The sequence below is a fragment of the Ceratina calcarata genome, unplaced genomic scaffold (assembly GCF_001652005.2).
Source record: "Ceratina calcarata isolate Rehan_Ccalc_2016 unplaced genomic scaffold, ASM165200v1 scaffold301.2, whole genome shotgun sequence".
In the NCBI taxonomy this organism is placed as follows: Eukaryota; Metazoa; Arthropoda; class Insecta; order Hymenoptera; family Apidae; genus Ceratina; species Ceratina calcarata.
Window position 1 is genome coordinate 251,198 of NW_017152577.1, and position 21,032 is coordinate 272,229.

The 21,032-nt window shown below is 48.0% G+C and overlaps 1 protein-coding gene across 16 annotated transcripts in view; it reads left to right on the top strand.

Annotated features, from left to right (window-relative positions):
* The window catches only part of LOC108624175 (protein turtle), an 80,466-nt gene that overhangs the window by 47,298 nt on the left and 12,136 nt on the right, over window positions 1-21,032 (top strand). For 5 of the 16 annotated variants that reach the window (XM_026812903.1, XM_026812905.1, XM_026812906.1 and 2 more), the window contains exons 7-16: window positions 4,961-5,287; window positions 10,268-10,555; window positions 10,635-11,044; window positions 11,400-11,671; window positions 11,788-11,960; window positions 12,257-12,325; window positions 14,073-14,135; window positions 15,800-15,985; window positions 16,181-16,408; window positions 16,784-16,877. In XM_026812903.1, the coding sequence (XP_026668704.1) occupies window positions 4,961-5,287; window positions 10,268-10,555; window positions 10,635-11,044; window positions 11,400-11,671; window positions 11,788-11,960; window positions 12,257-12,325; window positions 14,073-14,135; window positions 15,800-15,985; window positions 16,181-16,408; window positions 16,784-16,877 (2,110 nt within the window). Of the gene's footprint in view, window positions 1-2,314; window positions 2,644-4,960; window positions 5,288-10,267; window positions 10,556-10,634; window positions 11,045-11,399; window positions 11,672-11,787; window positions 11,961-12,256; window positions 12,326-14,072; window positions 14,136-15,799; window positions 15,986-16,180; window positions 16,409-16,783; window positions 16,878-20,562; window positions 21,019-21,032 lie in introns of those variants that run through there. The other 11 variants (XM_026812909.1, XM_026812911.1, XM_026812915.1 and 8 more) reach the window with 10 other exon arrangements.

The window sequence follows — 21,032 nt, forward strand, 5'->3', positions numbered from 1 at the left end:
GCTCGTAAAAATATTTACAACAATTGTATATTTTTAATATTGAATCCGACTAATTGCAACGTAGAATTGACTGAAAGAGTTAACCGATCGTCTCGTCGAAAGTCAGAATCGTTCACCAATCATGACATCACCGTGCGGTTCCGAGCGTGCTTGGACATCGGTTTAGTCAGCATCGTGGTTAAATCGGGGCGTAGTATCAGTTCTGCACGACCGGTCAGCCTAATCGCGCGGTTAGCTGACGTCAGTGGTGGGTTCGAGTCATCATCGCCGGAGAGTTCCGCGTTCCGAAAGAATTTCCACTTAAGAAAAGTTGTCCGCGATGGAAAGGAAATGCGATTACGGATCGATTAAAAAGACTCGGCCACGATAATAGAGCACGGACACGATTTCAGTCGGAAGTTCCTTTCCGAGCGAAAGTTATGTCGACTCAGGGTGGCCTCGTTAATCTCAAACCCGGGACCGAGCTTTCAGTGACCGCAACGAGTAGAGCAGTGTACTTCTATTGGCTGGGAGGAAATCCGCAAGAGAGTCGTATCTCGGAGGACTTGCGAATTTTTATATCCTCGGACGCGCCGATCCTCGTCTCGAATAAAAACAGGCCGGGAGAGCTGAGGGGGGTGCGGGTTCGAGGGAAATCCGGTAAGGAATCGCTGATAAGAAACGAAACAAGAGAAAGGGAAGACGAAGTAGATGGGAAGGAAACCAGTGGCGGCGGCGGCGGCGGCGGCGTCCCTTTCCAGGAATTCAATTCAATTCTTTCGCCGAGCGACGCGATAAAGTTCTACGCGTTACGTGAGCGACGTCGAGGACGACGGGGTCATTGAACCGGGCGATAAGAGCGCGGGCGAAACGCGCAGCGGCGGAGGGCGTAGAAGAAACGGGTGGCGCGGAGAAAGGAAAACTTATTGCCGCGTTTTGTTCGGCCATAAACGACGACGGACGGCCGCGGGGAAAGAGAAACATTTAGATGGCTCAGAGAACGGGAGCGGGTACTTCTTTCCACTCCCATCTCGTCACACCTCGACCGCCGTGTTCTCATCGCGCTCGCCGTTTTCACCCGTTCCCCCGTGTTGTTCCCTCCGTGTTCACGTGTGTGTGTATATGTATGTATGTATATATGTGTGTATGNATATTAATAAAATACCCGCATATTGCTCTTATACGTACTTCATTAATCGTAATGCAAAATCGAAATTTGGTTTAATTGGCGATAATTCAATCATCCATCGGGGATTCATGAAAATTGAAACGAATAATTTATATCGGCCGCAGACAGGATTTTTCATCAGCCGATTAAAGTATCGTATATCATGCAAAAATTCGGATGTAAAAATTGCAAACGGTTGTTATTCGCGTACAAAATCAATTGGTGAAATCGCGGGATCTTGTAAAATCCAAATGCGTATATTTAATTACGAACCTCGGTAACCCATCATCGCACGCGATGAGCGGCAGTCGGACGGGTTTAACGCGCCCGATTAATTAATTGCGAACACCGTTGCTGTTTTTAATGCACGCGCCGGTCATTTTTACGCACGCACTGCACGGTCTCGCATCTCGACATTGCCTAAAAACTGACGGCGTAGCAAGCATATCTCTATAGTAGCGAGCCACTATTCTATTCCTGTTGTTACGCATGCCTTCACAGTACTTTCCTTTTTACGCCAGGCTTGATACAGTCACGAGAAGCAGGACTGTCGATCTTTAGTAATAAAATTTGATATTCTCTATGGCAATTCTCATATTTCCAGCTAGTTTTCATGCCTCGTTAAAGCAGTTTGCCTTTCGGGCAAAGAGAATCGAAATTGCAAGGACTTAAAAGGATCCAAGATCGACAGGGGTAGCTTCGAGCTTTTGCACGGCACGTATCGCATAAAAGTTTCGTGCGACTCGCCGTTTTCCAGTATGCCAGTGCCAGTAGCGCCTTCCGGCCTGCCCACGCACGCTCTATGCCTGGGGATTACTTTTTCATCGGTGCGCGAACGAATTCTTTTCTTTGCCGGTAGAAGGCTTGCATGGAAAATGACAGTTGTCCGTGTCCTCGGGACCGGGAGGGGACGGGATGTAACGAGCATGAAAATTTAAGCGGATTCCTTTTTCACGGCGATTCACGTTGGATCATCCTTGATGCTCGTTACGCTCGCTCGCTCGCTCGGTCAAGACTCGACGACCGATCGCTGCCCGTAGAGATGGCCTATTCTTTTTCTCACACACACACGCTGCATCTTCTCTATCTCTCCGTCATTCGTCATTTCATCGGCCGTCAACCCGGTGCGAGCTGATAGACATCGCGGAAATGATCCGAGAATTGAATCGAATTTTACGAACGTCGTATCGATCAGAGCCTCGCACCGGTGTGTACGCGTACACGGCGATCCCTCGTTTATGTTGCGTATTGGTGTTGGTGCAAGGGACAGGAGACACCGATATACATATGGTACGAGTCGTATCCGACCCACAGCGGCGAGGGTTACAAAGGCCGAGTCTCGAGGGTGAGCCCGAATTCGCCGTACGGACTGGCGAGCCTCAATCTGACCGACATCCGCGAGAGCGATCAAGGATGGTACGAGTGCAAGGTCGACTTCCTCAACAGGTCGCCGAAGAACCTCAAGAACGGCACCTGGTTCCATCTGGATGTCCACGGTGAGTAGCAAACTCGCGCGGCCTAAATCCACGCGCTACGCTTTTCTTCGTTAACTCTTTCAACTGTGTCAGAATCAGACAGAGAGTTCTCTAATTTTCATCGTTCAGAATTTACTGCGACAACGTCAGTTTATTAAAAATTAACAAAACCGTAACAATTTTTGCTTGGCTCGTAAAAATATTTACAACAATTGTATATTTTTAATATTGAATCCGACTAATTGCAACGAAGAATTGACTGAAAGAGTTAACCGATCGTCTCGTCGAAAGTCAGAATCGTTCACCAATCATGACATCACCGTGCGGTTCCGAGCGTGCTTGGACATCGGTTTAGTCAGCATCGTGGTTAAATCGGGGCGTAGTATCAGTTCTGCACGACCGGTCAGCCTAATCGCGCGGTTAGCTGACGTCAGTGGTGGGTTCGAGTCATCATCGCCGGAGAGTTCCGCGTTCCGAAAGAATTTCCACTTAAGAAAAGTTGTCCGCGATGGAAAGGAAATGCGATTACGGATCGATTAAAAAGACTCGGCCACGATAATAGAGCACGGACACGATTTCAGTCGGAAGTTCCTTTCCGAGCGAAAGTTATGTCGACTCAGGGTGGCCTCGTTAATCTCAAACCCGGGACCGAGCTTTCAGTGACCGCAACGAGTAGAGCAGTGTACTTCTATTGGCTGGGAGGAAATCCGCAAGAGAGTCGTATCTCGGAGGACTTGCGAATTTTTATATCCTCGGACGCGCCGATCCTCGTCTCGAATAAAAACAGGCCGGGAGAGCTGAGGGGGGTGCGGGTTCGAGGGAAATCCGGTAAGGAATCGCTGATAAGAAACGAAACAAGAGAAAGGGAAGACGAAGTAGATGGGAAGGAAACCAGTGGCGGCGGCGGCGGCGGCGGCGTCCCTTTCCAGGAATTCAATTCAATTCTTTCGCCGAGCGACGCGATAAAGTTCTACGCGTTACGTGAGCGACGTCGAGGACGACGGGGTCATTGAACCGGGCGATAAGAGCGCGGGCGAAACGCGCAGCGGCGGAGGGCGTAGAAGAAACGGGTGGCGCGGAGAAAGGAAAACTTATTGCCGCGTTTTGTTCGGCCATAAACGACGACGGACGGCCGCGGGGAAAGAGAAACATTTAGATGGCTCAGAGAACGGGAGCGGGTACTTCTTTCCACTCCCATCTCGTCACACCTCGACCGCCGTGTTCTCATCGCGCTCGCCGTTTTCACCCGTTCCCCCGTGTTGTTCCCTCCGTGTTCACGTGTGTGTGTATATGTATGTATGTATATATGTGTGTATGTATGTACGCAAGCCCACGGCCACACTCGACCGCGTGATCGCAGTCAACGACGACGGCGACGAGTCAGCGATTGCGACGTCTAAGGATCTGCCAGAGGCGTCGAAGAGAGGAGAGAACTCGCTCGTCCAGCGAAAACCGCCCCGAGTCTCTTTGTACTCTCTCCCCCCTTCTTTTTGTTCAAGCCTATGTCCGGTCGTTTGCGCTTGTAAATTGTCGCCCGTTCCTCGTGCTTCGCCTTCGGGCTCCGTCTTCTCCGGTGCGACAGATGTACAAATTTGGATCTCCATCTATGACCCTCCCACCAACCCCCGTGACCCGGAAGCTGCGCGCAGAGTCTACATCTCGTTTCAGCCAATTGCTCGCCAAAATTCGTGAATTCAACGTAGAATATCGAATCTATTTGCGACTGATACTCCCACGGAACGAATGGCGAAAGAATCGAGAAGGGAAAGAACGACGAAATTCCAGTGAATTCTCCTGTCATCCACCGTGGCGGATTCGCCGGTGACTCGATTGCTCTCTTTCCCTCTTTCATTGTTCTCAAAGACTGTGCTTTACGCGGCGAAAATGGACGATCCTTTGTGCAGAGGCGGTCGTCGAGGTCGTTGAAGGGCCGCCTCCGCACCCGGTGATTCCTCATGGATGGAAACTTGTCGACGGTAAAAACGTTCGGCAAGAGACAGAGTCGTCGTCGTCGTCGTCGTCGTCGTCGCGCGGAAGCGATTTCTAAGCGTCGAACGACGGTTTGATTGTTCCCTTAATGCCGTTTCCTTCGAGTAATGCGCACGCGGTTTCTTCGACTGCCATAAAAATCACCGCCTCGCTCCACCTTCTCGCTACGCTTCCATCTCTCGACTCGACGATCGATGCAAAAAAAAAAAAAAGTGAAGAAGAAACAATCGCAATCAGCCGACCCGCTGGGTCTGACCGCCAACAACCGCCAGCCCCGGTTGTTTAATCTTTGCGCGCACGGTACATAAATGGTGTCCGACCATTCTCGACTTCGCGATTATGCTTGCAGTTCCGAGAAATTCACACGTCGAGGGTAAAAACGATTGGTTCGTTTCCGCAGCGCCACCGAAATTTAGCATCACGCCGGAGGAGATGATCTACGTGAACGTCGGCGACGCGATTATATTGAACTGTCAGGCGGAGGGTACGCCGACGCCAGAGATACTGTGGTACAAGGACGCGAACCCGGTCGAGCCGTCCAGCACCATCGGGATATTCAACGACGGCACCGAACTAAGGATCTCGACGATTAAGAACGAGGACATCGGCGATTACACCTGCATCGCGCGCAACGGCGAGGGCCAGATCAGTCACACTGCACGCGTCATCATCGCTGGTAAGTGTTTTAAGGTGATTCGATACGAATTCTGCAGTCAAGTCCTTTTATCCTTTCGATACCTATTTTTTTTTCGTAATCTGCAGATTTCGAGCATATTAAATTCAATAGCTCCTATTAATATGTCTCCTGTATACTTCAATATTAAATTACATCTATTTAACCCTTTCGCTTCGGATGTCCAGTCCGCCGAAGTACTGTCTCTGTACGGGCGCGCGCGCCGCGAATACGCACAATATGCGTTGTTGCTCTATATACGTTTTCCTAGGTCTTAAGTAACAATTTTGCTAAATAAAACAATCTTTGTTACTATATAATGAGTATTATTTACATTTTTGGTATGAAAATATTTACAACTTAAAAGTTACAAGTAAGATTTAAATTTTAATTAATTATTATCCGCAAACAAGTTAATATATTAATATAAAGTGATTAGTAGTATAAGTTCGTATGATAAATTCTGAAGCACGGATCTACGCATAAACCAACATCACACTCTTTACACTCGTATCGTGAGTCGGATCTTTTGTCATTCTTACTCGTACCCACAAAACATGTTATGCGCGCCGCTTATAAGCGGCGCTCGTACCCACAGGTCATACTCTGCGCGCCGCTTATAAGCGGCGCTCGAAGCGAAAGGGTTAATCTTTATTACTGCAAAAATTTATTCACTGACACAAATATTCAATCGTACATTTTCATTAAAATCTGAAGAATAACAAACATTGATTACAATTTGATTACGATCTGTGCTTCCTTACATTTTAATAAAACCACGTTAATATCGACGAAATTTGAAATACTCGAACGTCGAAAATTAATCGAATCATTAAAACGCGATACGAAATTACATCTTATTATTCTATTGCACGATGCATTTTACTGATTCAGTACAGAAATTGTAAAGGAATGCAAGTGAATGGATCCCTACGTGTACGAGGAACAATTGCTCGTTATAAAAACAAGAGACAAATGTTCTTTAGACTCTAATGCATTCAACGTTTGACGAATCGCGAGCGGCAGTGGTAGCGGACCTTTTCAGTCAGACGCGCGGCGCCTCGTCAGACAGCGGATTAGCGGCACGCGGTCGCGTAATCCAATTCGTTTCACGGGGCGTGACACTCGACCGCGACAAAAACCGTGCTCATCAACCCGCGTTTCGTTTCAGGAATAACGTGCGCTAATCAGACAACACGACACTTTTCTAGAACAAAGATTAACTCGTCAGCCGACAGTCTTTGGATACCCGCGAGCTTTAATTGTTATTGCGAGCCTTTTCATACCAAGTTAGAAATGATCGCGCTCAGAAATTCTGTATAATAAATTCTGTTGCATATCTCGTGCGTTTCGTGACGGATGCGAGGGGAGGGATCGGCTCTGTTTGACGGCGAATTTTCGAGGTTGGGGGCAGAAATTCCCCGCGTGCCGATAATTAATATACGGGGGATCGGCACGATAATTATCGAGAGGCGGCTTGTTATTAGAAGTTATCGGGGGTATTTTCGGTAGCTGCTATAATCGATCGAGCGCCGATAATGAAATTCCGATAACCGCAACGCCTCGGTACAACCGGTACGGTTTTTGTTGCCGGATTCGCTCGTCGGGAAATGCCCGGATCGATCCTAGGAAGGATCCTCCGTTCCGTGGTAAGAGGTTAAAACGAAGTTCCGGGGCCGCGGGTTTTTGCCGGCGATTTTATGGAACTTCTTAAAGTCTCGTTCCAGTGAATCGACCCCGATGGGACCGTTGAAAACCTGCCCTTCCTCCTCCCTCGCACTCATCCGTCGACCCCATCGACGGTATATAACGGTGTAACTTTTACGCTGCTTTTAATCTGCGGAACGTCTTCGGGGCCGCTCGTAAAATTGACCAGCCGAGCAGTTTCGAACTTCCTCGCAGCCACTTGCCGCTTCTCGCTCCTCTTTCGCTCCTCCGCGCATATTTTAATTATCCGAGGTTCTAATTATGGCCAAGGCGCGCGTACATCGTCGCTCAAAAGTCTGTAACAATCTCTGCTCCGTTAATCTAATAATCGAACGCGTAATCTCGCAGCGGTCCTCCCCACCCCCTACCCCCCCTCCCCATCTCGTTCTACTAGAATCTGCTATGGAAATAACGTTGAAAATTTGTTCGTTGAACATCAGTTCTCTTAAATAGTTTACCGCCGCGTTAAATTTGTGTCCACGGTAACGGGAACCGTTGTACCGCGGAATCATAACTTTAAGCGACAGTGTACTTAAACTGCGTCTCGCAAGAAGGAAGAGGCAAAAGGAAGAGCTCTTATCTCCCGTGGACCCTTAACAGCTCCTTGGAAGGTGCCCACGGGAGAGATAATAACAATTTGCTCGCGCGAAAGATTGCATAAGCATCTTACAGAGGCCGGTGCATCCATTACTGTTCCGAGGTACCTCGTAAAGTGTGCAGAAAAAAAAAAAAAAAAGGAAGAATCGCGTTCGCCCGGTTATCGACTATCGTTGGCCGCGCGATAAAATTCGCGTTAGAGATAGTTTCCGGCGCTGGGAGCCAATTAGGATGTTCCTCGCGGAGGGACCAGTTAAAAGGCGATTTGTCTCTTTCCCACCGTCACCCTCTCCCCCGTTCGAGCTTCCCAGCCACAGATTTGTACTCGGTTACGGGAACATTCATCTTCATCATCGCGTTCCTAGCCTTTCTTCTTGGCTTTTACCGTACAGTTAACGACTGAACAATTTAATACGTACAGGCTTATAGAAAAAATTGGCGATTCGTGGCCGCGTCGTCTCAGGGTGTAAAAGTGCAAGTCGTATTTCTGAATCTGTGATTTAATTCCAGAGCCATTTCGTTCGGATTGGCTGACTCTTGATTCGTCTGAAAAATCGCGACGCACTCGGTTCACGGGGAGATTTATATAGGCAGAAAGTCCGTCGAAAGTTTTCGAGCTAATAAACCGTAGGCACCGCGGCTCGCGAGTCATGGAGCACCCAGTGGGTGCAAAGTAGACGCGAAGGGGCGGAGGGAATCTCTCTCTCTCTCTCTCTCTCTCTCTCTCTCTCTCTCTCTCTCTCTCTCGCTCGTGCTCCGACGCGTATATAAAACACCACCGACAGACTGCACCATTAATGCGGAGGCTCCTCGAGCAACCGACGCCGACGGGACTGGCTCCTACGAACTTGCCTCCACCACTCGTCGGCGTGAAACTTTTGAATCTGCTCTTTGAATATTTACCGAGCTTCCTGCTCCGAAATTCATCCCGGTTGCGGCGCCGTTCCCCTCCGTTGAATCCCATTGTCCAAATGCGCAAATACCCTCTGATAATAATGTTTGTTACAAGTTTATCTGCTCGGAGGGTTGTAATTGTTTTACCAAGAGGAAAAACGTTGCTCAGCATTGTTCGCATCGTGAATTCATCCCAGCTGTATCGTGAATAGGTAGGACGCGATAAATTATCAGAAGATCAGATTCCCTGCGCCGGCGGGGTTTGGTAATTTTAAATTCGGCCTGTGAATATTTATCCGGGCCGGTTACGAATTCATCGCGTTGTCAGGCACGCGGGTTCCACAGATTCCGGGTCGAATATCATCGTTCCCCGTTTGTCAGGAGGCGGGAGGCCCCTTTGTGGAGTTCACTTCGCGCGCTTCTCGTCGTCGCGGAATCCGCGGCACGCCCGGCCGCCGTTTGACGCTCGCGGTTGCGGTTCCCCAGCGAAGCCGATTCGATCGCCGCGACCGACCCGATCCCCGGTTTTCATTGTTTCAAAAGCGCTCACGGTTGCCCGCCGTTGCGGGGAATTGAATCGCGCGAACGCGACGTAGGGACAATTAATTTTCGTCGTTAGAAAGTTTGCGCGCGTTCCCGACGGTAGCGGAAAGTTGAAACGCGGACGGGAGACGTCGCCGCCTCGTTCGCACGGGAACGCGATCGAACTTAATTCTCGGCGAAGATAGATCGGATTGCAGAAAATACCGTCGGATCCCGGGGAAGAAGTTGGCTCTTTTGTTGGCCGAGATCGATTCCCTCTTCCCATTATATACGTCGAGATATTCGGCCGAACTCGAATCCCCCTCAGTCTCAGTTGAAACCCTCACCGTTCCCCTTTCTCGAAAGCCACAAGTTATAAAATTCTTCGAGCACGCTCCTCCTCGCTTCCTCAGAGAGTGCTCTTTGGTATCGATGGGAATATAATGCACCCTGTTGATCCTTTCTGTGTGTCCGGGGCTCCGAGAACGGAAAGTCGTTCGAGTAAGGAAAGCAGGTAACTGGATTTTTTTTACAGGCCTGTTTTGCCCTCGAATTCCCGCTCGTTTCCTACGGAAAACTTAAAGCTCATTGAAACGATTCATAGATACGATTTGTTTATTTATCGTCGCCTGTGACGTGTCGATGCGAGCAGCGATGAAAATCGAATTTTCGCGACGCGTTTCCGCGCCAGACCGAAGTTAAAAGCTTCTCGTCGACGCGGGAGCTCATCGTTTCTGCCAGGATATTGGTTGGCCGGCGTATTTCCGGCACGAACCAGACTGACGTCTCTGACGGGCTGCCAGCATCACCGTCGCTCCCTTTCATCCCTCTGTTACCTTTTCCCAATCTTGGTAACTCGATACTCATAGTTGTCGTTCAAAATTACTTTCTTAGGGACAAAACTTCTCCGAGTAGATTAAGAAACAGTAAATTTTTATTACATAATACCGTCGATTGCGGTTTTCAACTCGAGTCACTGTACAGAATTATAGAAAGCTTCTCTGAGACTTTTTCCCTCCGTTCCGCCGCCGTTCCGCGGTCATAATCCCAGTAGGAACAGAATTATGCTTCAATTATTTAAAATAATGTCTTTAGTTTTAGAAATTAATAAATAGAAAATACACTCTATGATACTCCGGAGTATATGCAAAAGCCTAAACGTTGTGAATACTTCAGTTATTTTTATGATTTTTATTAACATACAAGCAAAACTCTTTATGTATATATAATAGTAATAAGTGTTTAATGTTTCTTAATTTACAGGCGGTGCGGTGATCACGGTGCCACCGACGAACCAAACGAAGTTGGAGGGCGAAAAGGTGCAATTTTCATGCGAGGCGAAGGCTCTGCCCGGCAACGTGACCGTTCGCTGGTTCCGCGAGGGCGCCCCGGTGACGGAGGTCTCCGCGTTGGACACGAGAGTGTCGATCAAGGCCGACGGCAGCCTCGTGATCAATCCTGTAAGCGCCGACGACTCCGGGCAGTACCTATGCGAGGTGACGAACGGCATCGGCGATCCCCAAAGTGCCAGCGCTTACCTCAACGTAGAATGTGAGTTCTTTTAGTCGTTTTAACTCGTGACCACAATTGAACTTGGCTACGATTAAATTGTACGAAAAATCGACTCCAGATCCGGCGAAGGTGACGTTTACCCCGACGGTGCAGTATCTGCCGTTTCGTTTGGCTGGCGTGGTCCACTGCTACATAAAGGCGAACCCGACTCTGCAATACGTGACCTGGACGAAGGACAAGAGGCTGCTGGAACCGTACCAGACGAAGGACATCGTCGTGATGAACAACGGCTCGTTGCTGTTTATGCGAGTGAATGAGAACCACCAGGGCCGGTACACCTGCACGCCTTATAACGCGCAGGGGACGCAGGGCAGTTCCGGACCGATGGAAGTGCTCGTGCGGAATCCGCCCGTGTTCACCCTCGAACCGGAACCGATTTACCAGAAGAAGGTGGGCGAGGCCGTAGAGATGCACTGCGACGCGCAGGAAGCCGAAGGAACCCAGAAGCCGACGATACAATGGCACAGGGTATGATCGAATAAACGAATTTATGTTGACATTCGATCCGAAATAAATTCTTCTTTATTCGTTTGCCTGCGAAGTTCGTTAAAATTCTTGCATTTTTATCGCACGCACAAAAATTTAATTACGCCAGTGGGCGGAGGCTAAAGATTAGAATAACAAATTGCGAGCGTTCAATTAAATCGCAATTAAGAAAAATTAACGCAGCACCCATCCGCTGCGCTCGGGTCGCATCGATTTCCGTTCGCGTTTCACTCCGGTATAAAAGATCGATTAACCGGGCAAAGGGAACGGAGTTTCAATCTCCCCTGGCTCGTTAAACGTCGGGGCTCACGTTTCACGTCACGGTTTAATTGCGCAGAGGGACGGCTCGTCTATTCCACGCAACCGGGCCAAGATCATCGGTGGCAATTTAACGATCGAGAGCCTGCGTCGATCGGACTTTGGTTTTTATCAATGCGTCGCGTCGAACGAGGTGGCCACGATCTTGGCCTCTACGCAACTGATCGTCGAGGGCACGCAGCCACACGCGCCCTACAACGTAACCGGGACCGCGACCGAGTTCTCTGTAACGTTGAGCTGGCTGCCGGGTTACTCCGGGGGACCTGATTACAAGCAGGATTACACTATCTGGTATGTCGTGACGTAAAAAAATTTATCAGAACATGTACATTTATTATAAAAAAATTAATGTAATTATGTAATTATATTTTTTAAAGTACAGAGAGAATTATGTGTGATTTAATTAGGTATAGGGAATCGGGAACGTCGGAATGGAAGATGATCCCGGTGACACCGTCTGGTAGCACGTCGGTAACGATCAACAGTCTGACGCCAGGTATGCTGTACGAGTTCCAGGTGATCGGGAAGAACGCCCTGGGCGATGGGATGCTGAGCAAACTCATTACAATCAGGACGCTCGGTAACCACTTTTTATCATATACGTCTTCTTCTTCTTTTCTTTCTGTTCTATTTCTTCTTACGTCCGTTATTGTTACTACATCTTTACTGTATTCTATTGTGTTATAATGGGCTCTGTCGTGAAATAAAGTATTTTTATTAGTGTTATTATTATTATTAAATGTAAAACGTGCCGTAACTTCTTCTCTCTTTAAATTCCAAATCTCGTCCGACTAACAGTCTTGTTGACCGATTAACAAATCGCATGCCCAATGCAAACTGGTTCCTTGATTTATCTATTTTCTTCACCCCTCGAAGACGTGGCACTGACTCACTCAGCGACGCCATCCTCGAGCGCCGGTCAAGCTGCAGCCACGGATGAAAGCGGTAAGATCTTACATCCAGATATAATGTTACGCAGTGTCTAACGACAGCTCAGTTGCTGCTTCCTTCGTGGACAACTTGAGACAATGATTCTCGTCCCCTTCTTTGATCGTGTTAGTTTTCCCTATGGGGACGAGATCGAAAAATAGTAATAATATATGCCGAATTTTTTTAATGCTTAATCTGGAACTGGCTGGATTTTGACATTCCAAAATAAAAGAAAATTTTAAATCTAGACAGTATATAAATGAAAATTTACGTTCTCATTTCCTTATGAAGATTTTTATATACATGACGGCTTTGGGAAAAACTGAATTCCATTTCTTTCTTAATTTGAAAATGTATGTTCCTTTTTACTAGGTTTTAAAAATGTAATCAAAATGCAAAACAATATTAACGCAGGATTAAGTATTCCAACTTATTTCCGGGTGATTATAGAGAATCTGTTAGTATTTAACGAAATGTGTTAATCGAGCATTGAAAAAAATGAGGCATGGATTTCTCTTATTATCTTCGGGTCTCCGGGGAGAATTAAAAGAATCAGAAACGGGTCGAGGATCATTGTCCCAAGCTGTACAAGGTTGAGCAGGCGACAATTAAACGCGTGGTAGAGTCGTTCTTGGAAAGTTCTTCGCGAGGAGCGGAAGAAACGCGAACTGACTCGGGGTAGAAACAGTCCGGAATCAAAGGGACAATCTTGTATTTGAACGCGATCGACCATAAGCCGAGTTCGAATCGAGGCTCCCCTTAAAAACAATCTCGCTTTGCTAACAAAGAGTGCCAGTTGAACGATTTCGTAAAGATGCCTCGCGCGGAGGGAAAGCCTCGCCCCCCCTCCCATCTTTCTGTTTCACCCGTTCGACCGATCGCTGTGGAATTTCCCTCGCCGGAAAATACCGATTGTGCGCGAGAATTTCAAAGTTACACTAAAATTCGCCCTCGAAAAGAGAAACAGGGCAGAGAAGAAGCGGGGCGCAAAAGAGGAAAGGAACGGAAGACTTCCGTCGCGACTTATCGTATCGGAAAACCCATCGAGCCGTTCATTCTATTTCCGCTTTTATTTCCTTCCCTCGAATCCGTCGGTTCATTGCCTTCCATTTGTACACACGGTGCCTCGATTTTTCCTGCACGAGCTTCCACAGATTTTTATCCGGCTGCCGAGTCCCAAAGAGGAGGACTCCGTCGTCGATCTCCAATCCCCCGGCCATCGGTATATCCCTCGGCGCGGCCCCTCCGCGTCGTTTCTTCACCGTAAATCTCTATCTCGTATATCTTTATTTCATACATCTGTACGCGGACACGTAATCCCAGATCGTAAAACCCGCGGTCCCCCGTCCGTTTTGTCCGGCATTTCCATATTAATAACGTGTCCGGATCCAGAGATTTCCGCTAATAACTCGCGAACAGACGCGCGAGCTTTTCCATCCTTCGGCCGTTTCTTTTCCCGCCGCTTCAATTTCTGCCTTTTCCCGGCCCGCGCCCCGTGTCCCGTCCCGTCCCGGTCATCGCGTCGCACAGCAACCAGCGTCTACGCATCAGCGGTCTCGAAACTCGTTAGCCCGCCTCGAGTAACGCGATTACAGCCAGCTTAACGAGAATTCCGGTGGATCGGATTCGCGAGGATATCCTCTTCTACTCGGTCCGGGGCCTCCTCTCCCTTTGCTCCGCGACCCATTATTACGGCACGATCACCCGTCCATTTCGAAGCTCTGATTTCTTACGTTTCCAGAGTTCTTTTCTCTCGTTTCAGACGTCTCAGATCATAATATCGCCACGTTACCGGCCGATACCACCGGCAATGCGTTCCCAAAAGGTATTTTGTTTATTTCTTTGATTTCTCATCACTTTCGTTGCGTTTCACCGATCACGAAACTTTTTAATTAAATCTTACGAACTGATCGATGAGACTCTCCGCGGAAGCTCGATGGAAAACTTCGATTCTAACTCGAACTTTCTTTACGCATCTTCCTTCCTTAATCCCGGATTTAAATGAATTATTCTATTAACGGGAAAAAGTAGTATGATTGAACATTACAAAAAATCCGGCGAAGGTTTGAATGCGTATCGGGTGAAAATTTCTGATGAATCGCGCGATGCAGAAAGTCAATTAAAAGAAAAAACAAAAAAAAAAAAATAGGCAAAAGAGAATCACTAAAACGCGTAATCTCGTTAGCAGGGAACGTGCGTTCGGCCGCGAAGTTGACTTTTCAAGCACGCCGATCGGTTTTTCTCGCTGTTTGTCAGCTTTGTTGTCCCATTATCGACCTGCTTGCTCCGAGCCCACGGTTCTCGCCGGAAGTTCGACGAACTGCGTCGTCTTATCTACGGGTTAAGAAACACCGCGAATTCCTCGGAGTTCGGAGGCGAGAGAAAACAGCGAGGAGGAACGATCGCCGGGCGATATGTAGATGAAAAGAGGGTCGCGGCGTTAACAAAATCAGAATGGCGGACAAAAACGGGAAAATTCAGGTTTGCTCTCGGCACAGGGACGGGGGGCGGGAAATTTCCATTCGGAGGCAACGCGAATTAATTGCAGCCACTCGCGGCCGTTACATTGGTAAAAAGCTTTTCGCGAATACAATAACCGGGTTTCGGTTATTCACGATATCCCCGGCGCGCCGTTCGCCATCGAGGATCCATTTATATTTTTGTGTATACGCGCTTTTAAGAGGACGCGTGAGTTTGCGCGCCGATTCCAAATGCACGGGTGGCGCGGATTTATTTGTACGCGCCGCGCGGTCGACGAATTTATTCGGCACGCACCGGCACGGAAATGAAGTTAACAAATAGGGACACGGTAAATACCGCAGGAACGATCGGTGAAATATCGGCTCGCACCGAGAGCAGGTGTATTTTTTCATCGGTAAAATTGATCGCGTTGTGTCCGGGGTATTGTTTAACGTTTGCAAATTTTATCGGCGTGACAGAGAAAACAACGCCAACTGCTTTACCCCTCTATGTATTATTCTGTCATCAACTTTTCCCCTCAATTAAGCCGAGCCAAGCGTCGCTGCGCTATTTACACGAGGAATTAATTCTTACCGTTGATTCATTTAACGCCGCGTAAACAGAGAAATATTTCTCCTAACTTTCTTTCCACGCGAAATCGCGGGGACGGTGAGAGGGAACGGGGAGGGAGGGTGTTGAACGAATCGCGAGGAACGGTAATATTATCTCGTCGCGGATATTGACGCAACCTCTCGATGGAATCGGAGACGCGTGAGCTCATCTTGTTTCGTCACTACTTACATGCATTAGTGTCACGACTTAATTACTTCCGGCATTCATTCGTCAGACCTTATTAACGCGTTCAATTCCAATTTGCAACTGTCGTTACTTGGCTAAACCCCGAGGCAAGTAAACGCGCGCAAGTAAATCGTTGAAAATGATTAGAGAACAACCGTGAGAGGAACCGTTGTTCCTCTTATTCGGTCCCTCGGTCTTTCTGACTATTATTAATGCGACGCGAATCGTTAGGACCAAAGCCAGGTCCTCCCAAGAATCTGACGGTGACAGAGGTCAGCAACGGTTTCCTGATATCTTGGGAAGCCCCCACGGAGCGTAATCACCTGATCCAGTACTACACCATCAAGTACAAGACGGACGGACCCTGGAAAAAGCTCAACAAGGGACAAATCCGACCCGAGGAAACCAGCTATTTGGGTATGCTCCCCCTTTATTACGTCCACGCTCCATTTATCTCCGCAGCGTCCGATTAACTCCCGAAGGAATTCCTCCTTTCATAAGACACTGTCAAACGTATCCCACTTCTGTGTATTTAATAATCGTTAACCACGACCGAGGGGATTAAAAACGATGGAGTAAATGGACGGACGGGTTATGTGTTTCATGGTACAGTGAAGAATCTGGTCGGCGGTAGGACCTATTATTTCCAAGTGTTTGCCAACTCGGCGACCAACTACGGCGCCAGCGACCAGGTGAAGTTTCCGGTGCCGGCCCGGGTGAAGCACAAGGCGATCACCGCGGGCGTCGTCGGTGGTATACTGTTCTTCATCGTCGCGATCATCCTCAGCATATGCGCGGTGAAGATTTGCAATAAGCGGAAAAGACGAAAACAGGAGAAAGGTAGGGCTAAGCCGCGCCATGTCGAGCACGGAGCTGCTGCTAACGTTATTGCAAACCGAACTGATTTTCTCTGTTAAAAGAGAATCTACTAATCTTGTGTGTAAAGTTGTATTGCTTATCGGATTAGATAAGCGATTATAGTGGATCGTTAGCAGCATCTCTTGTAAATAAGCGCGGATTGGTGGTTGTTTCTCCGAGTCTGGCCTGCACCTGGGCTCTCGGCCATCTCGTGTCCCTCGGATCTTCTTCGACTCGGTACCGGAAAGTGTATCCGATTAATCGAGGGAGGCGCGGATGAGCCAGTAACGCAGGAGCCGGGCGAGCAGCTGTGATCCTGAGCGCATACTCATTTAACATAATCTTGTAACATTGTAGAACTGCTTTCAGCGTATAGTATGGTGGCCTGCCGGGTCACCGATGCCAGGAACGGCGCAGGGCAGGGGCCCCAGGGAACAGTGCCTTTGAAAAAGTGAGTGTCTATCTCCGAAAGTTTTCTCTTTCACCCCCCAGTATCGCAGGGTTACCAATATCTAAGTTTTCTCCCCCTAATGGGGATCTATCGACGAGTAATAAACGAAGGACGTAGAACGGATCGCATCTGCACGTTGTTATACGTTATATACGTACATATGTTCTTCAGAGATTAATTCGATTCATGTATGTACAGGGTAATCCAGAAAAAGTGTCGGAGCCGAGAAGGGGTGATTCTGGAGGTGGTCTATGAACAATGATTTCCTTGGACAAAATGGAAAATGCATGATTTTTAAATTATTAATTAAAAACACCGACCCATAAGATCATGTAGTGCCACGGGTGGCTCGAATCCTCAGTATTTTTAATTGATAATTCAAGAACCAAGTTTCACTTTCCATTTTGTAAAAGGAAATCATTGTTCATAAATACTTCCAGAATCACCCCTTCTTGGTTCTAACACTTTCTCTGGGACACTCTGTATGTATACACGAAATAGAAATTCGTTGAAAATAGTAAAAGAAACGAGAGTCGGTGCAGATGCGACCTCGGAAGAGATATATACATCAATCACTTAGGTTTAGCCAGAGCTAGCAATTAAGTCCACTCCACCCCCTCTTACGAGCATTAGGCGACCGAAGCACCGCAAGCATTTAAGAAACCTTTCACGAAGTAATCAATAGCTAACAGATATAATTCGAGCTATTTATCCCGGTATTACGCATAAACATCGATATTATCATAGATAAATATGGTTCGGGAGAAAATTTACACGATGTCATTCGTTTAATAACCATAGCTTGTAACCGAGACGATCAGTTGCCAACTGTACGAATTGTATCCAATAAAATGGTTGTAGCACAGAATCGTTTGTGGTGTTATTGAACGAACGGCATAGTCTCTTAACATATCTCTAAGTTGTAAGTCGCCAGAGAGAGGCGGTCGCGAGGTGGGAAGATCCTCGTCGCGGCGTCTCTCGATGTTCACTTTCACGTAAACAGCGGCCCCCTCCCCTTGTTGTTGCAAAAAGAGAAGTAATAAACGAGTTAGGAGAAAGGGAACGAAGCAAACCTAGGAACACTCTTTTGATCTTGTGCCGTGCATTATTAAAAATAAAGAAACTGAAACGAAAGAACACGAGACCACGCAGATAGTAGCGATGAGCAACCGGCAGACTAAACCGCAGCAGCAGAGGTATTTTGGACGAGGTTTGGATCGGTTTCGCGCGAAACGATCGACGAATGTACATACGTAACGTCAGGAACATACATACGATTCGCGTTTGCGTGCAGAGCGCGCGGGAGTCCTACGGGGCCACGAGCGAACGGCACCTTCGCGTTCGGTCTCCGGAATCGTCGTTTCCTCTGATAAAATAGCTGGATTCGCCGAACTGTTCGGGTCTACGGCGGTATAATTTAATTTCGAGAGCAAACGAGACGGAGACAGGTCGCGCGAGAAGCAGAAAAGAGGATCCGACCGACCCTAACCGAGGCGACTCCCCTTTCTTTTTTTGTCATACGACCACGATCGATACACCCCCGCCGGTGTATGTGCGAATCCAATTATCTTCACGAAAAGCTGATCAACTCGTTCCAACTCTATTTCGCTGACCCGAGAAACCCGACTTGAAGTTCACTTCGTGTTTTCATGCCAAAGTCAACTTAGCAACTTTTATTCCCGATCAATTAATAATTACAGCCTGTTAGCTCTTTGTACATTCTATTTGGAAAGCAAACCGTGGCTTCGTTTCTATGTTCGAGAAATCGTAGTCCTTGTGACCCTCGGGTAAAGAAAGGTCGATTCCGGATCAGATCGGACGTGGTTCGCTCGGGCCCCGCGTTCTCTCGTCTTCCGTCGCGTCAGCGTGCAGCTTTCGTAGCCGCGGAGGCAAGCGGAAAAAGAGCAAAAAAAAAAAAAAGAATGAAAAGCAAAGGGAAACGGTTCGTCCTCGGACGATGCGATGCCTGCTATAAAAGAGAAACGACAGACTAAAAGAGAAAACGAGAAACGATCGTGAAATGTGCGTGAGAGGCACACGCTCGCCGCGCCGACGTCATCGCATTTCCCGACGAATCGTACGTACTTATACATATATATACCATATACGTATGTATGTATGAATAATAATCGGCCTCGATAACAGCGAGGTGTTCAAGCTTTGAAATCACGCCAACGAACGGACTACCGCACGCGTAGTAGCGGGTACTCAGCCGACTATTATGATTTCCATCGTGGCATCCAAAAGTCCACAATACGACTGCAGTGATGCCTATTCTGGATTCGTATGTCGCCTTTGTTTCCCGCGACGAGCCATTTCGTTTGTCGTTCGACGCCCGTTTCTTTTTTTCATCTCCACACCCCCCCGTCATCCCCTGCACAAAACGGTCTTTCTCTCTCGTTCGTTCACCCGCCGCTGACTCGTTGAAAGTTTTGCGGAAATTCAATTTCACTCGCACCGTCCTTCATTTTCATCTGCCCCTAATCCCTCGCCCCCCCGATCGTTTCTCCGCGTACTTTTTTTTTTCTCTACACGTCTTAATCAAAGCTTAGCGGGCTTATCGCGGCGGTGTTCTTCTTTTAAACCCCTTCGCGAAGATGTATGACGAGAGAAATAGAATTGGTTGAGAATCGTGAGCGGAATTCATACGAGTATAACCAATGTTCAACAGATTTGCGAGACCGGGTAATGCGTGTTTCGGGAAATATCAGCTCGAGATAGAAATGCTAATGTTTGTATTAACGTAATTAATGCGCGCACGGTATTTACGCGGCCGATATTAAATCCACGCGATGAATTAGCGAACGATTCCGGCGTATAGTAAATCGCCGTCGACGTGCCGGAGCGTCAACATTAATTTCGACGATTGGCGTCGGTCGACGTAATAAAATACCGCGAAAGTTAACCGTTCGGTCGGGCGTTAATGTAAATTTGTACCTAGCCGTTATCAGCCGGCAAATGTTCGAGTATAAATATCCGCCGTGGCTTTCTTCCCATTTTTCGTTTGGTTCTCCTCGACGCGTCACCCTCGCGATAAACCCCCTATTTTTCGGTTTCCACGGGACGCGTTTACCATTCAGCCGTATCATTCGCGTTCCTCCCGAGGGTTTTCACGAGCCGCGAGCCGATAATGCACGTTTATACCTACAAACACGTATATCCAGAACGGGCTGGACGGTTCAGCCACTGCCAAGATTATCGCTTCCAGTTCCGGATTCGTAGCCGTACGCGGCGGCGGTTGGATATCGGTTCTCGCTCAGCGTTACGGCGCGTTCGTATAAATTTATACATTTATTTATTATTCGGTATCTATCACGGGCGGAACTGTTCAGGTCGAAATTGAAAATTGAGAGGAAAACGCGGTGCGAGCTACGAATGTGGAGCTGATCGAACCCTCGCGGTCAGAGCAAGGATCAGAAGAGAGCCAACGCGAGTCAAAGACAGTCCTGCCGGGGATCGAGAGGTTCTTCCGACCAGAAGTGAAAGTAATTTTAACGCTGAGGGAAGATCGGAACGTCAGCCTCTCGGTCTCTCTGCTTTTTAAGAAACGCGATAGAAAATCTGTCGAGGATACGCGGGTAGAGAAAATAATTATACTTATGGAGAAGTCTGTTAGAATGAAAAAAAAAAATAAGGAAAAAACGTGGGCGTCTCTTGTCCTCCTCTCTCTCTGTGTTTTCTGTAGGTCGACAAATCTAAACGCGTGCGACGAGTCAGTCTCGACGCTGACCCGTTGCAGCCCGTTGAATCCGCAACTACCACCACCACCACCACAACCTCTTCATCAACCACCACTTCCTACGCAAGTAACCACCCCCGCCACTGCCACCTCGGAGCCGGTCCACGAGCAGGCCCCCCCGAACCGTGATCGTGACCATCACGCACATCACCTCGATAATCGAGATTACGACAGCGTGTTTATCATAGAGAGGCGGAACAGTAAGCCTAACCTCCGCTAGCCACACTGAAAGATAAAACCAAGTACTACCAATACTGCTACTAATACTGCTACTACTACTACTACTACTTATACTGCTACTACTACCATCATTACTACTACTACTACTACTACTACTACTACTACGTGACAACGGTTGCTCCCGAGACCACGAACGATTCTAAGAGTTCGCCGACGGTATACATGTATGTGTTTGT